At 42.7% G+C, this 17,826-nt stretch overlaps 1 protein-coding gene across 2 annotated transcripts in view; it reads right to left on the bottom strand.

Annotated features, from left to right (window-relative positions):
• agps (alkylglycerone phosphate synthase) overlaps positions 1-17,826 on the bottom strand; it is a 218,479-nt gene that overhangs the window by 125,422 nt on the left and 75,231 nt on the right. For both annotated transcript variants that reach the window (XM_072477056.1, XM_072477065.1), the window contains exons 3-6: positions 7,313-7,403; positions 6,812-6,932; positions 6,652-6,726; positions 5,976-6,047 (exon numbers count right to left, since the gene is read on the bottom strand). In XM_072477056.1, the coding sequence (XP_072333157.1) occupies positions 5,976-6,047; positions 6,652-6,726; positions 6,812-6,932; positions 7,313-7,403 (359 nt within the window). The remainder of the gene's footprint in view (positions 1-5,975; positions 6,048-6,651; positions 6,727-6,811; positions 6,933-7,312; positions 7,404-17,826) is intronic.

The raw sequence follows: 17,826 nt of genomic DNA, 5'->3' as shown, positions 1-17,826 counted from the left end.
GCCAGCCACTTTCGTACACAAAAATACATTAACCCAACAAGTCACATGGCACAAAACAAACCTGTCAATTAGCTGAAAGTTATCAAAAATAATTTGTGATGCTGCCAACATTACATACTGATGCTTGTGCTGCTCGAGTTAAGTAGCCATTGCCACTTATTTCCCTTAACACAAGTCATGATACCCTATCTGTAATTTGCCTCAAGTCAAATTACACAGCTCAACTCCAATACATTTTCTAAAATTAGGAAAACGTAAAATCAAGGGATTTGAAAAATATTAACTTCTTTTGACATGGGAATAGAAAACAAAGATTAAACAGAATTATTGGCTTTATTTAGAACGCAGGTGGTCATAAGCAGCCCTTTAAAAAGTATAAATTGAATGTACTTTTTGCAGCAGTATGTTGCAGCATGATAACAAATGGCCAATGTTAGAACCGTTTAAAATGCACTCTGAAAATTAGAAACACCTTTCCCGCAGATCTCCTGAAATGCAAGATGGAAACTCATGAGCAACCATAAAAAGAGTGCAACTGAAGTTACATCATGGGCAGCACGGTGGCGCTGTGGTTAGCACTTCTGCCTACGGCGCTGAGGACCCGGGTTTGATCCCAGTCCCGGATCACTGTCTGTATGGAGTTTGCACATTCTCCCCGTGTCTGCGTGGATTTCACCCCCACAACCCAAAGATGTGCAGGTTAGGTGGATTGGCCATGCTAAATTGACCCGTAATTAGGAAAAAATAATTGGGTACTCTAAATTTATTTTTCAAGAAAAATAAGTTACTTCTTCAGTGTTTCCCGCCCTACCCCCTCCTCTGACCAAAAAAAAAACACAACCGCTGTAAAGATCAAGAGGAAGACTCGAGGGCAGGTAGAAGTAGAAAGAAGTTGAACCGTGACGTCACGGTCTGCAGTTAAGGGATTGGCTGGTGACTGGCAAGTAGTTTTTCTTCTATTTTCCCTCAGGGGTTATCTTGCGGGGGCCAGTGGTTGCTGAGTGAGTGCTTGCTGAGAAGGGGAGCGAATAACAGGTACGCACTTTCTTTCTTTCTTTTTCTATCTAGAGGGGATGGCAGGGAAGGTGGTGCTATGTTCCTCCTGCAGAATGTTTGAGGTGAGGGACGCCGTCAGTGTCCCTGCTGATTTCATCTGTGGGAAGTGCACCCATCGCCAGCTCCTCAGAAACCGCGTTAGGAAACTGCAGCTGGATGAACTTCGGATCATTCGGGAGGCAGAGGTGGTCATAGATAGAAGCTTCAGGGATGTAGTTACTCCGAAGAATAAAGATAGATGGGTGACGGTGAGAGGGGCTGGGAGGAAGCAGTCAGTACAGGGATCCCCTGTGGTCGTTCCCCTTAGTAACAAGTATACCGCTTTGGATACTGTTTTGCGGGGGGGGGGGGGAACACGACTTACCAGGGGTAAGCCATGGGGTACAGGTCTCTGGCACAAAGTCTGTCCCTGTTGCTCAGAAGAGAAGAGGGGAGTGGAGTAGAGCATTAGCCATTGAAGACTCCATAGTTAGGGGGATAGATAGGAGATTCTGTGGGAACGAGAGAGACTCGCAGTTGGTGTGTTGCCTCCCAGGTGCCAGGGTGCGTGATGTCTCGGATCGTGTTTTCGGGATCCTTAAGGGGGAGGGGGAGCAGCCCCAAGTCGTGGTCCACTTAGGCACCAACGACATAGGTGCGAAAAGGGATAGGGATGTAAGGCAGAAATTCAGGGAGCTAGGGTGGAAACTTAGATCTAGGACAAACAGAGTTATTATCTCTGGGTTGTTACCCGTGCCATTTGATAGCGAGATGAGGAATAGGGAGAGAGAGGAGTTGAACACGTGGCTACTGGGATGGTGCAGGAGGGAGGGTTTCAGATTTCTGGATAATTGGGGCTCATTCTGGGGTCGGTGGGACCTCTACAAACGGGGTGGTCTACACCTGGACCAGAGGGGTACCAATATCCTGGGGGGGAAATTTGCTAATGCTCTTCGGGAGGGTTTAAACTAGTTCAGCAGGGGCTTGGGAACCTGAATTGTAGCTCCAGTATACAGGAGGTTGAAAGTAGTGAGGTATTGAGTAAGGATTCAAAGTTGCAGGAGTGTACCGGCAGGCAGGAAGGTGGTTTAAAGTGTGTCTTCTTCAATGCCAGGAGCATCTGGAATAAGTGGGTAGACTTGCGGCATGGGTTGGTACCTGGGACTTCGGTGTTGTAGCCATTTCGGAGACATGGATAGAGCAGGGACAGGAATGGTTGTTGCAGGTGCCAGGGTTTAGATATTTCAGTAAGCTCAGGGAAGGTGGTAAAAGAGGGGGAGGGGTGGCATTGTTAGTCAAGGACAGTATTACGGTGGCAGAAAGGACGTTTGATGAGGACTCGTCTACTGAAGTAGTATGGGCTGAGGTTAGAAACAGGAAAGAGAGGTCACCCTGTTAGGGGTTTTCTATAGGCCTCCAAAAAGTTCCAGAGATGTAGAGGAAAGGATTGCAAAGATGATTCTGGATAGGAGCGAAAGCAACAGGGTAGTTGTTATGGGGGACTTCAACTTTCCAAATATTGACTGGAAACGCTATAGTTAGAGTACTTTAGATGGGTCCGTTTTTGTCCAATGTGTGCAGGAGGGTTTCCTGACACAGTATGTAGATAGGCCAACGAGAGGCAAGGCCATATTGGATTTGGTACTGGGTAATGAACCAGGACAGGTGTTAGATTTGGAGGTAGGTGAGCACTTTGGTGATAGTGACCACAATTTGATTATGTTTACTTTAGTGATGAAAAGGGATAGGTGTATAGCGCAGGGCAAGAGTTATATCTGGGGGAAAGGCAATTATGATGCGATGAGGCAAGACTTAGGATGCATCAGATGGAGGGGAAAACTGCAGGGTATGGGCACAATGGAAATGTGGAGCTTGTTCAAGGAACAGCTACTGCGTGTCCTTGATATGTATGTACCTGTCAGGCAGGGAGGAAGTGGTCGAGCAAGGGAACCGCGGTTTACTAAAGCAGTCGAAACACTTGTCAAGAAGGAGAGAAGGAAGAAGGAGACTTATGTAAAGATGAGACATGAAGGTTCAGTTAGGGCGCTCGAGAGTTACAAGTTAGCTAGGAAGGACCTAAAGAGAGAGCTAAGAAGAGCCAGGATGGGACATGAGAAGTCTTTGGCAGGTAGGATCAAGGATAACCCTAAAGCTTTCTATAGATATGTCAGGAATAAAAGAATGACTAGGGTAAGAGTAGGGCCAGTCAAGGACAGTAGTGGGAAGTTGTGCTTGGAGTCCGAGGGGATAGGAGAGGTGCTAAATGAATATTTTTTCATCAGTATTCACACAGGAAAAAGACAATGTTATCGAGGAGAATACTGAGATTCAGGCTACTAGACTAGAAGGGCTTGAGGTTCATAAGGAGGTGTTAGCAATTCTGGAAAGTGTGAAAATAGATATGTCCCCTGGGCCGGATGGGATCTATCCTAGGATTCTCTGGGAAGCTAGGGAGGAGATTGCTGAGCCTTTGGCTTTGATCTTTAAGTCATCTTTGTCTACAGGAATAGTGCCAGAAGACTGGAGGATAGCAAATGTTGTCCCCTTGTTCAAGAAGGGGAGTAGAGACAACCCCGGTAACTATAGACCAGTGAGCCTTACTTCTGTTGTGCGCAAAATCTTGGAAAGGTTTATAAGAGATAGGATGTATAATCATCTGGAAAGGAATAATTTGATTAGAGATAGTCAACACGGTTTTGTGAAGGGTAGGTCGTGCCTCACAAACCTTATTGAGTTCTTTGAGAAGGTGACCAAACAGATGGATGAGGATAAAGCAGTTGGTGTATATGGATTTCAGTAAAGCGTTTGATAAGGTTCCCCATGGTAGGCTACTGCAGAAAACACAGAGGCATGGGATTCAGTTTGATTTAGCAGTTTGGATCAGAAATTGGCTAGCTGGAAGAAGACAAAGGGTGGTGGTTGATGAGAAATGTTCAGACTGGAGTCCAGTTACTAGTGGTGTACCACAAGGATCTGTTTTGGGGCCACTTCTGTTTGTCATTTTTATAAATGACCTGGAGGAGGGCGTAGAAGGATGGGTGAGTAAATTTGCGGATGACACTAAAGTCGGTGGAGTTGTGGACAGTGCGGACGGATGTTACAAGTTACAGAGGGACATAGATAAGCTGCAGCGCTGGGCTGAGAGGTGGCAAATGGAGTTTAATGCAGAAAAGTGTGAGGTGATTCATTTTGGAAGGAATAACAGTAAGACAGAGTACTGGGCTAATTGTAAGATTCTTGGCAGTGTGGATGAGCAGAGAGATCTCGGTGTCCTTGTACATAGATCCCTGAAAGTTGCCACCCAGGTTGAGAGGGTTGCTAAGAAGGCATACGGTGTGTTAGCTTTTATTGATAGAGGGATTGAGTTTCGGAGCCATGAGGTCATGCTGGAGCTGTACAAAACTCTGGTGCGGCCGCATTTGGAGTATTGCGTGCAATTCTGGTTGCTGCATTATAGGAAGGATGTGGAAGCATTGGAAAGGGTGCAGAGGAGATTTACCAGAATGTTGCCTGGTATGGAGGGAACATCCTATGAGGAAAGGCTGAGGGACTTGAGGCTGTTTTCATTAGAGAGAAGAAGGTTAAGAGGTGACCTAATTGAGGCATACAAGATGATCAGTGGCTTGGATAGGGTGGACAGTGTAAGCCTTTTCCTTGGTTGGTGATGTCGAGCACAAGGGGACATAGCTTTAAATTGAGGGGTGATAGATATAGGACAGATGTCAGAGGTAGGTTCTTTACTCAGAGTAGTAAGGGCGTGGAATGCCCTGCCTGCAACAGTAGTGGACTCGCCAACACGAAGGGCATTCAAATGGTCATTGGATAGACATATGGACGATAAGGAAATAGTGTAGATGGGCTTTAGAGTGGTTTCACAGGTCGACGCAACATCGAGGGCCGAAGGGCCTGTACTGCGCTGTAATGTTCTATGTTCTATCATTAGCTGAAGTATCAACTCCAACCTGCGTGAGGTGGCAGGGAACTTCAATTCATCTGTCAACCAGTTGTATTTGTGTGCACAATTACAAAAGCAACTTATATTGATATAATGCCTTATCATAATGAGCTTTCCAGCTGCTTCTCAAAAGGGCCCTCCAGCTCCCCAGATAATGTGAACAATAACTGTTTACAAAGACAGGAAGCAACACTACTACAGTGTCATTCTTTTGCCTCTTACAGATGCAATTTTATTTTTATTTTTTAATTGATAGGCCAAACATTTCCTAATTATTCAAAATTTCTCACTCAAATATATTAAAAGGTGCATGAATCAGACCAACATTTGATCACCAATATTTTTTCCTGGAATATTATTTTTTTTAATAACTAGAACCAGAGTTGGGCATTTCTTTTGCTTTTTCAGTAAGGATTGCAAAGGGCAATTTTGAAAGAATGAAAGATAATGCTGCAAGATAAGGTACAAAAATCTTTGAAGCTGCTTCGGATCATTGTTACTTTGCCAGAATTGTGGCAGAAACTCAGTAGAGATCCCACCACATTTCAATGAAGTGTGGTGGTGGAGTAGTAGCAGGTCCAAGAAATTTCTCAACCATAACAGTTCAACGAAAGATGTCGGTGATGAGGGAAAGTCCGGTGATGGCAACTTATAAAAATGTCCTGTTTTCCAATAGCCGGATTTGAGACATAGTATCTGTACTGACAATTGGTATTGTAAAAACAAAATCCCAAGTTAGATATTTGGAAAACACATTCTAGTTCAAAATTTCTTCAAGGGTTGTTTAACTGCATATTAAAAACCTTAATGAATTGACTTCCTTGAACAAAATTCTAAGAAACTAATTTTTCTTCAATAAGTGAACTTTTTCAAAGTTGACTCTGTTTGAAGCTCAGTTAATTAAAGTAATTAAGTAAAGTCGAGCAAACTGAAATTTAGTTTTATAATTTAACATTAATTCAAATGTACAATTAAAACTACTTACCACCAAATGGAATGATGCAAACATTGTGCTTAGAAGCCAGCTGTACTATCTTGACCACGTCAGAATGACAGCCTGGAATACAAAATAACTTTGATTATAAAAACATGTACTGTACATGGAAGAAGATACAACACCGATGGCTACAATTAACTCATAGAATCACTACAGTGCAAAGGTGGCCATTCGGTCCATCAAGCCTGCACCGACCCTCTGAAATGGTACCCTACCTTGGGTCATGCACACACCCTATTCCCTTAACCCAGTAACCCTAACTAACTTAACCTTTTGGGCAATAAGGGGCAATGGATCATGGCCACTCCACCTAACCTGCACATCTTTAGACTGTGGAGGAAATCGGAGCACCCGGAGGAAACCCATGCAGACACAGGAAAAAAGTGCAAACGCCACACAAACCGTCACCCGAAGCTGGAATTGAACCCGGGTCCCTGGAGCTGTGAGGCAGCAATGCTAACCAGTGTGCCACCGTGCTGCCCATTCAGACAACTTAGAATGTGGCAGGAGCAAAAATACAATGTAATCTGAGCATAGCTGCTCTTTATATACATATCTTCCCTATTTTAGCATTTAGAGAATTCTACGTTCACTATATATATTTAGCTAAGTATATGCCAGTGTGATTTTTTTATTGCCAACACTTCGAAACTACTACACTTACTTGGCCAAATTACTACATCCGGAACTCGTTCAACTTTGCCTTCACGTAGAGCAAAAATCTCATGTAAGCAATGGCCTGCATTTAAAACAAAGTCGCATGGTTGATCACAAAATAGTTGGAATATTTTATATCTACATAAAAGAAAAATCAGATTTCTTACCGTGGGACCGTATTAGCCTATCCTCTGGATCTTGTGAAAACGGAATGCCCAAGTTCTCTAGTTCCTTCAGACATTCTTCATTTAGAATGGATAATGGGAGATCTTGCAAATTTGGTGTAGTCTTCAAAGTGAAAAGTGTAATTAGTTTTCTATAAATTATTGTTCAACTGCAAAAGAGCATTCGCTCAAGTTAGTTTTCTTGCCAAAACCAAGCACATTTTAGAGAAAAATGCAATTTGTTTTTTTTTTTAATTATAATTAATAGGCCAAACATTTCAGAATTATTTAAAATTTCTCACTTAAATAGTTTAAAAGGTGCATGAATCAGACCAACATTTGATCACCAATATTTTTTCCTGGAATATTATTTTTTTTAATAACTAGAACCAGAGTTGGGCATTTCTTTTGCTTTTTCAATAAATCATGCAGAATCTGTTGCTTATAATATATAAGCAAGATATCAAAGGAATGTCAAAGAACTGTTGTGCATAACTTTCTTACCCTCTGCGTCGTTCTGTGCTCCAAACTTGCGCCAAAGGATTTTTCCATCCACTCCTTCAAAGCTGGCAGTACCATGCCACTAAGTCGATATCTGAGCAAGAAACTTTCACATATCAGTTACCATGAACATAGTGCTGTATTTTTACAGGTCACTACTTTTACACAAGCCTTCATGTTCTACAAAAGAATCCCGATTCCGTGAGAGTAAAGAAACTTCTGTGAACGCTTAATGGTTAATGCAACAATGTAATTGCATCATCCCACGCACACAGGAAAAAGAGGTAGTGTTTTTGACAAGTTTATGATTTTAAGTGAATTTGCGAGCTAGATATAGCCCTACAAAATGTTTTAAAAAATCAAATGCTCAACATATTAATGAACGTGAAAGTCGCCATAGTCCCAGAGGACCATAGGCTGCTCAACCGTTTGAGCGCTGACTGGTGGTGATTTAACCGAAGAGTCACCACACCTCAGGGGAGCGGCAAGGTTGAGAAGCTAAATTGAACCCACGCTGTTAGCACTGCTCTGCAACACAAACTAGCTATCGAGCCGACTGAGTTAACTGACCTGCCTATACATACTTGTTCTCAGAAGAGAATTATGGTAAAATCTACAAGATATATTTCTAGAATCAGGAACTGTTTGATATGCTTCACAAGTCAATTAACTGATGCCAAATCAAAAACCATTTAAATTATTAAATTAACCCGTTCCAATTTCAACGTCCAGTGGCAGTATGTAGGAGGAAGATGTGTGTGGGGTGGCAACCGTTGGATACGGGTTTTTCTTTTTAAACGCCCTTTTCGCCCAGTTTCTGGGAGTATTTTTGTTCAAAAACCCACTTGTTTAAGAAAATAAAGGTGCCTACATCAGGGATATGCCCAGGAAGACTGGAGTGAAGAAGGCTGATAGCGACAATTCTTCAACTAAAATCGGAGGTTTCTCAGGGCCCGTCAGTGGAAAAATTGCAGAGGCAACATCTGTGACTCCGGCCACTCCATTAACGCCCAAGATACTTATCGGCATCTTGGCAGCGGAATTTGAGAAGCAAAATCAGATAGTGTCGGGACCTCCACAAATCGATGGAAGGGGCCCTTTCTCCCATGTAGTTTACATTGGGAAAGACCAACGAGTCAGTAAAAGTGCATGGCGATGCAATGCAAGGCATGGAGGTGGCCATATCGGACATAGCGACCAGATTGCCTCTCTGGAAGCAAAGATGTCTCTGATGGTTGAGGCGAATAAAGCGCTGACAGTCAAAGTGAACCATTTGGAGATTCGTTCCAGAAGGCAAAATATCCGTGTTGTGGGGTTGCCAGAGGGGATGGAAGGCCCAACTCCCACAGAGTATTTTGCAAAGGTGTTCGTGAAAATGGTGGGGGAGGGTAGACTCGCCTCCGCTCCCAAGCTGGCTGGTGCCCACCAAACACTCTAATAAAAGCAGGGGATTAAATCAGGTAGGGGTGGAGCACAAGGTGTCCTTGAACGCAGATGACCTTCTTCATTATATTACAGACCAAGTATCCCTTTGGATGAGATAAAGAAGCAATATAGGAGTTTGGGCTCCTTCTCTGGGTAGAAACCCCCCCACCCTCCTCCCCGGGGAGGGCAGCCCATTGGGGATGTTACCTTTTCGCGTTGCCAGATCCAGCTTTTGTTATCAGGCTATCCAGGGGGCCTCCAAGCTTGAGCCTCGCTTCATAAAATAAGTTATACTAGTCTGGCCAATGGGATCAAATCTGGCTTACAGATATGGGATAACCTTCCCCTGTCCTTGGCAGGCAGGGTCCAGACTATTAAGATGAAAGCTCCTGCGATTTCTATTTCTTTTTCAGTGTCTCCCAAAGTCCTTCTTTATCAGAATAAACAAATTAGTGTCCTCTTTAATTTCAGCGGGTAAGAACCCAAGGATCAGTAGGGCGTCCCTCCAGAGAGATAGACAGTGGGGAGTAATCTGCCTTCCTATTTTTGCCTCCAAAGTGAATAACCTCACACTTATGCAAATTATACTGCATCTATCCAAATTATATTGCATCTGCCATTGATTTGCCCACTCACCCAACCTGTCCAGATCATTCTATAGGATCACTGCATCCTCATCACAGTTCACCCTCCCACCCAACTTGGTATCATCTGCAAACTGTGAGATGTTACATTTTGTTCCCTCATCCAAATCATTAATATACATTGTGATTAGCTGGGGTCCCAGCACTGATCCCTGTGGCACCCCACTAGTTACTGCCTGCCAATTTGAAAAGGATCCATTAATTCCTACTCTTTGCTTCCTCTCTGCCAACCAGTTTTCTAACCACCTAAATACCCTTCCCCCAATCCCATTTTGCACAATAATCTCTTATGCGGGACTTTGTCAAACGCCTTCTGAAAGTCCAAATATACCACATTGACTGGCTCCCCTTGTCAACTGTACTGGTTACCTCTTCAAAGAATTCAACAGATTTGTCAAGCATGATTTCCCCATCATAAATCCAGGAGGAGGGGAAGCAGATGTTATTACAAGCTATGTCCCTTTAAGGGGTCGTAACACCATAGACAAGTTGTACTTGGGTGGAGATCTTCCGCTCCGCCCAGTGCCTCGGAATGGTTGAGTGACCTCATGTCATTCTTGCATTTGGAGAAAGTCAAGAACACCATTAGGGTGCCGGTAGAAGTGTTCGACCCAAGATGGCAACCATTCATTTCCTTGTTTAAAGAGTTAGTCACTGTCAGTTGTTAAGGCCACAGTAAAAAGTCTCTCAACACCAGGTTAAAGTCCAACAGGTTTATTTAAAATCACAAGCATTCAGAGCGCTGCTCCTTCATTAGGTGTAGTGCCGGCATCTCCACATCACAGTTGTTGAAGGGTTTGGTTCAAATGTTGGGGGGTTAGGTTGGTATGGGTTTTTGATTGAATGTGTTACTTTTGCATTATAACTTGTGTTAACAGTTTCATATTTCTGGGTTTATAATGAAAAATCTTTAATAAAAATATATATTTTTTAAAACTCTCTCCAGTTTCAAAAAATATTCTAAATCATATTAATGCAAATTCTAAATCAATTCCAAGAAAAATAAATGCACTTCACAGGAATTCTTGCCATATTCATGTTTATAGGATTTAAAGTGTAAATGTCAGGTTAGGAAAAAGGGAAAAATGCAGTAATTAATCAATTGAGAAATGATACTTCCTCCCCTGTTCCTTTTCAAACTGTTGAAGGACTGGGTTGATTAGTTATTTACTATGATGTAAATTGAGCTTTGTTGCTATATTTCTTGTAATAACTTCAAATGGAAAATTATTTTGGAGGAACAGTTTGAAGAAAATCAGTTGCTTGGGATAGGAAAGGATAATTTCAGTTTGTTCCAAGATTTGTAAACTATGAATATTTACCTTCGGTAAACTTGAACAGCAATAACGATCTCGGAACACAGTGAGAAAACTTTACAGAATGAACATTTATCTACAATCTGTTTCAGATATGTAGATTTATAAGAAATAGAAAAGGAAATCTTAAATACATGAGGTTACAGGGGCTGTTTAGCACAGGGCTAAATCGCTGGCTTTGAAAGCAGACCAAGGCAGGCCAGCAGCACGGTTCGATTCCCGTAACAGCCTCCCCGAACAGGCGTCGGAATGTGGCGACTAGGGGCTTTTCACAGTAACTTCATTTGAAGCCTACTTGTGACAATAAGCGATTTTCATTTCATTTTCATTTCATTTCATGATATCTGCTCGTCATCCACAGTCACAAAAGATGTGAATTTTTCTCCAGTTTGCTAAATAAAAGTGTATGACATAGGGTATTAATGGAAATAGTTGACTTGTTCCATCATGAAGAGTGACTTTAAACTGTGCTTTAGTCCATGCTCCTGTCATTGTGGGAGTGGTGTCAAAATTGCCTATTAATGATGATGGCCAGATAGTAGGGAACAATCTAGCTGGAGACCATAGGGTACTTTACAGGCATTTCCACAAAATCCACTGACATTATTAAAGATAAGGATGTATCTGCAAGATCAATGGACTTGAAAAAACATAGGCCTGTCTCTCAATCTTGGTAAATAACAATTGTTTGACTTATCAGCTGTACAAAGAATCAAAACTTTGATAATCAAAAAGCCATCAAAACCTCAGGTTGAAAATAATAACCTGATGTGAGCCCGGGAACAGCTGCGTTTTCGTGACCTCTGGTCCTGCTCGTCTTTTATTCCTTTATTTTATCCTAGTGCACATTAGAACATAAGAACATAAGAACTAGGAGCAGGAGTAGGCCATCTGGCCCCTCGAGCCTGCTCCACCATTCAAGGAGATCATGGCTGATCTTTTGTGGACTCAGCTCCACTTTCCCGCCCGAACACCATAACCCTTAATCCCTTTATTCTTCAAAAAACTATCTATCTTTATCTTAAAAAAATTAGTGCAAGACAGATATCCCCAAAAAAGACTATTATGTCCCTGGATGATCCTGATTGGAGTTTTGCAATGAAGAGCAAAGTTAAATTGTAGAGAATCCTTGATTGACTGTGGGAGTTGGCTGGGGTGGGGCCCAGCTTGCAGTGACATTGTTGCTGGTAGAGGGCCTTTGCCCCAGGAGTGCTGTGTGCATCGGAATGGTGGTGCCATTAAGAAAGTAGGTTTTGGGATGGGCTTGAGGTCCTGGGGGTACTGATTTTGGTGTCGCAATGTGCTGGGCTAGGCCAGTTTCGGTGCTGTGAATAGTATCTTGTTGTGCCATGGCGCAAAAACCATTTCCTGAACTCTTGTGGCAATGGCATGCAATCGCTGCGTGTGAAGGTGTGCACCATTTTACCATGTTCTCATGGTCTTATCCTGTTTCTCCCTTGTTCTTTGGTTGGGCTTATCGAAGCATCATGTTATGCCTAATGATTGTTTTGGGTTAGTTATACTGCTGTTCTCCTGTTCCCCTCTATATTCATGATTGCTGAACTTTTTCTTTGTTTGCTGTGCTGTACCATTCTTGTGGTTTTGTTGTGCTGCCAAACCTTAATAAACATGCTAGATAACTGGAAACAAATTGAAACGGTCTGAATTAAACTTGCTGACACAACCTTAGCCACAGGTGTACAAAGCAGAATACAGCAGTGACACTCCATGAAGAAACAAATAAAGGCAGTGCTTTGAAACAAAATGACTTGGCTGTAATTAATGCTGATACGGTCGTTAACGCTGATACCGTGGAACTGCAAGGAAGAATTCATGTTTTGGACCATAAACTTTGAATGACAAAGCGCTTGCTCGTGAGTGAAGAATTGAGCAACGTTCGTGCTGACTGGGGGGAAAAAATTAAAAATAATCCATGAACTGGCTAGAAAAGAATATCAGGATTTCACTGTGTCAATAAGGCAAATTCTTAGAACAGTGAAAGAGAACCATAATCCGGCATTTAAACAGAAGAGGGCAATTCAGTTGTTTGACTGGCTGAGACTTCATTTTTTCCTGACTTGGACAATAAAAAACCTACAGCCTTGAAAAAGAATGGAGATCCAGAATTATACCCTGAGCAAAGTGGTTTACAAACTTCCAAATTAATACCCTATAACAATGTCATATCTAATTCTAAAGAAGAACAAAATGACATAATTAAGCCACATGTGAAAGGGAGCTGTGACACAGAATTTGGTCTTGATGTACAGCTCATACCTATTGGAACTCAAATATCACATGGATTGCCAGCAATGTTACTACAAAGTTACCCAGGCTGAACCCATTGTGCCATCTTTAACCAAGGATACCAGGAAAAGACACAAATCATGCAAAGTGAGAGGGTGATATTCTGTGATGCATAATGGAGAGTGAAGCCACTAACAGTAAAGCAAATTCTCATTTATGAAAGAACTTGTTAAGTTGAAATCCTGTTACACGAATGGTGATGATGGGTTAATCCAAAAGGGAAGAGACACAAGTATAATTATCTTAATGGTCTTATCATAAGAAGAGACATAAGTATAATAATAAAGTACTGTGTGTAGTAGGTTAGCTGTTACAACATTCTACACATTTTTAATGTTATATTTTGTACAACTTTTTAAAATTTCATCTCTTTGGTGATGACATTTCATATTTTGGAAGAGGTGTTACATATGAAGTTTGTAAGATTATGTCTGTGACAATATGGATATTGTATGGTAAATAAAGGGTTAACAATTTTATGTAAATGCATCTAAACACCAGATGGTGATCAAGAACAGTCACGTAGATCACGTGATACCCTTGATCCGGGGAGTAGGTGATTAGGCTAGATAGAGCGTAGTTGTGTGTTCAGATCTGTAGATAGAATTATAGCATAGTTCATTTAGCAACCTTTAGAAAGACGTTCAAATCTAGTTATAAGGCAGTGTTAATAAATTAGCTTTGTTAATCAACATAGCTTGATGTTCTTTGTTGAACACTGCACATCAAAGTCATCCTTATCCAAAAAGCAAAGAACATCACAATGTCCTGGGACAGTCTCTTTAATTTAGGATAAAATGGTGGCCTCAAGATGGTCATGTGACTGGTTTTGAATTTAAGCAGCAGCTTGGGTGGCCTGCTTGTTAAAGGTTAATAGGGGGCTAAGGTAGTTTTACTAGGCGGAGATTACAAGCTATGCACACTTGTAAACATGAACAGAACAACTTAGCAGAGAGAGAGTGAGAGAGAGAGAACCAGCGAGAGAACACATGAGAGCCACGGGCAGATACTGAAAGAAACTGATTGGAAGCAAAGACTCATTGGCTGAAATTATCTGTAAGCCAAATACATGTACCAAAGCAAATTATTTTAATCTCACAGTATAGCAACATGGTAAATAATACCACAAAGGTATGTATAGAAAAGGAAGGACTAACAGGTAAACTCCTACGTCTCCCTGAGCCCATGACAATGGAGACTCGTAGGCTGGAAAACACAGGTTGAGGCCAAAGGGCCCAATGTACTCAATCTCCAAGTTTAGAATTTAAACTTCAGTCCCTATCAGGAACAACTAGAGGAATCTAAACTAAAAATACTGATTGGAGACTATTCCAAGGTAATTACCCTTGCCACAAAATGGTTAAAGCTAGAAAGGAGGAGACTAGAGAGAGTGTTCCAGTCGGGGGACTAGAGAATGGGCTCACCAGAAAAAGATGCTAGAGTGTAAATTAAAAATGAGGGAATTCCAAAAAGAGAGAGGGAATTAGCTATTTCCCACCCTATTACATGGAAATGCCTTGGTGAGGTCCCAAGCACTGTGCCCAGGGAAGCTGTGTATCCCAAGCGTTTTCAGCAAAACCCTGGCCGTGTGACAGAAAGCACTAAAACATTCAGAGGCCCTGCAGGGAGCGAAATAAACCATCAAGGATAAGGTTGCTCAGGGTAATCTAGCTGGATTTAAAACGGCTGAGGCAAAACCAGTCAAATTAAACGGGGTCGGGAAAATTAATTTCAAAAGAGACGAAGGCCAGAGGCTGAATTCTCCAACAACTTCTTTGTTAGATTAAACAAGGAGCAAGATGATTCTCAGGCAGCAAAACTGATAGTGAGGGAACTGCCTCACACAGTCAAAGAGCCATATGGCAGAGCAGTAGAAGCATGTGAGCCAGGGTGTCCCAGAGCATATGCGGCCGAATAGGGACCAGCCCATCCCCACAGTAACTAAATTAGGGAAGTCTACCCCATGAGAAAGTCTACTCTTGCCACAGCCCAAAAGGCAACTAATGTTGCAGTTAACTCCCAGGCTTCCCAAACAGGTGGACAACATACTCAGTTGAGGAACAAGGGGGAAGGAAAAAAGCTGGCATGGGAGTAGCAAGCCGAAGAGGGGCAAGCAAAACCTTTCTTATCGGGGATGAATAGGAGCACAGAAAATCTCCAGGCCTGGTCAGCATATTTAAAAAGAAAAAAGCCCATATTCCTGCTGGATGAGCAGGAGGTCTGGCTGTCTGAAACATTCTTTGCATGTTGATGGTTGCTAGGAAAGTCCACAAACAGTTATAATAATAATCATCTTTATTGTCACCAGTAGGCTTACATTAACACTGCAATGAAGTTACTGTGAAAAGCCCCTAGTTGCCACACCCCTGCGCCTGTTCGGGTACACGGAGGGAGAATTCAGAATGTCCAAATGACCTAATAGCACATCTTTCGGGACTTGTGGGAGGATACCAGAGCACCCGGAGGAAACCCATGCAGGCACGGAGAACGTGCAGACTCCGCACAGACAGTACCCAAGCCGGGAATCAAACCTGGGACACTGGCGGTGTGAAGCAACAGTGCTAACCACTGTGCTACGGTGTAGTCTTGCCATATTCGGTTGGTGAGGAAATTACCTTGCCCAGATTGAAAATAAAAGGAGCTGCTCCCCTGCTGGGTACGCAAACCCACATTTCCAAATTTGGAGGCAGACATAAGAAGTAACTGCTCCCCCAGTTGAAGATCTGCAAGGCACAGCAGCTAAAGCTAGCCCAAATCCTGAGAGCAAAGATATTAGTGTTGGGTGGAGTTACTGGGTTATGGGGATAGGGTGGAGGTGTTGACCTTGGGTAGGGTGCTCTTTCCAAGAGCCGGTGCAGACTCGATGGGCCGAATGGCCTCCTTCTGCACTGTAAATTCTATGAAAAAATTCTATGATATCCCCAAACTCATCTAGCAGGGGGAAATGTATTTGGTTCCGCTATCCCCACCCCTCCCGAAGGAGTGAATGAGATAATGAATGTTCACCTCCTTGTGGTGATATGCCTGTGAATAGTTTTGTACATAGTTAGTAATGAGACCTCCAAACCTGTTCGAGGCCAGAAACGAGGAGTAAGCCAGGGGGAAAAAAAGATGAAGAACCAAAGGACTGCACAACCCGGGGGGGGGGCACAAGAGAAGAGGCAGGGTGCTGAAACCAATGGGGGGGGGGGGGTTTGAGGAAGGGGGGGATATCATGGATCGATTCGTAGAGCAGAAAAATGTAAGTACAGTTAATCAAATGAAGGACAAAACAAACCTCTCTGTAAAATAAGGCAAACTAGCATGGGCAGGAAAAATATAATGTTTATAAGCAACAACTGTTCATAAATATGAGAAAGGCCAATAAACCAACCAGCCGGTTGTGTCAGACATCGGTCATGTGATGTGAGACACTCACCAGTTGGTAGTAAGGCGTATAACAGGACAGTCGCATATAGAGTAGTTCCAGGAGAGTTTACCAAACTCATAGTAACGTTGTTTGTATAGCATTCGGTTTATTACCTTACCGCATGTTCATCAATAAATTATCGTTCTGGTTAAGCAACTAGATGTTCTGCGCATATCATTGCAACGGCATGGTCACAGAACACAACATGGAACCAAGAGTGTTGAACAGCAGAAAGGACGAGGCAAAACAGACCAAAGACCGAAAAAGAGAAGATTCTTCCACCAACCTGGTGAACTATGACTATTGCCAACTCCACGCAACAAACGACGGTGAAGTTCGAGATGGATGGTTTAACGGCACCCCACCAGCTTCAAGCCTTGGGTAACGTAAATGAAAATTGTCGTGATTTCAAACAGCAGTTTAAACACTATGTTTCAGCCCTTGGCCTGCAGGCACAGCCTGACGAGAGGTGCATTGCGTTGCTGCTCACAGTAGCAGGTCCTCAAGCAATCAAAATCTACAATACCTTCAATTTTGATAACGAAGAAGAAAGCAAGAGCTACGACGAGGTGATAAAGTACTTCGATCAGCATTGCTCTCCAAAAAAAAACTGAAACATTTGAAAGATACATTTTTCGTAAGTGTACCCAGCAACGGTTCTGGGGGAGGTGGGACCAGTACAAACTGGATGGTCCGCACCTGGGCAGGACTGGAACCAAGGGGGTGGGGGGTGTTTGCTAGTTCTGTTGGGGAGGGTTTAAACTAATGTGGCAGGGGGATGGGAACTGATGCAGGAAGTCTTAGGGAAGTAAAGCGGGGACAGAAACAAAAGGCAATCAGGGGGAAAGTGTAAGGCAGAAAAGCCATAGTCAAAAATCAAAATGGGCCACAGTACAGGGTACAGTGACTGAGGAGAGCTCAGTGAATAGGCCCAGTAATACTAAAAGGAATTAAACAGGAAGTAACAACATAAATGGAAAGCAAAGCAGCAGGTTATTACATGAAGAAAGGGGTTCTACAATGAGGACATTACCAGTTCAGTAGACAACAGGGAGCCAATGGATGTGGTATATCTGGATTTCCAGAAAGCATTTGACAAGGTGCCACACAAAAGGTTATTGCATAAGATAAAGATGCTTGGCGTTAAGGGTAAAGTAGTAGCATCGTAGAGGATTGGCTAATTAATGGAAAGCAAAGAGTGGGGATTAATGGGTGTTTCACTGGTTGGTGATCAGTGGCTAGTGCTGTCCCTCAGGAATCAGTGTTGGGCCCACAATTGTTCACAATTTATATAGATGATTTGGAGTTGAGGACCAAGGGCAATGTGTCCAAGTTTGCAGACGACACTAAGATGAGTGGTAAAGCAAAAAGAGCAGAGGATACTGGAAGTCTGCAGAGGGATTTGGATAGTTTAAG

The sequence above is a fragment of the Scyliorhinus torazame genome, chromosome 2 (genome assembly GCF_047496885.1).
Source record: "Scyliorhinus torazame isolate Kashiwa2021f chromosome 2, sScyTor2.1, whole genome shotgun sequence".
NCBI classification, from domain to species: domain Eukaryota; kingdom Metazoa; phylum Chordata; class Chondrichthyes; order Carcharhiniformes; family Scyliorhinidae; genus Scyliorhinus; species Scyliorhinus torazame.
This window is presented reverse-complemented; position numbering and strand designations above follow the sequence as displayed.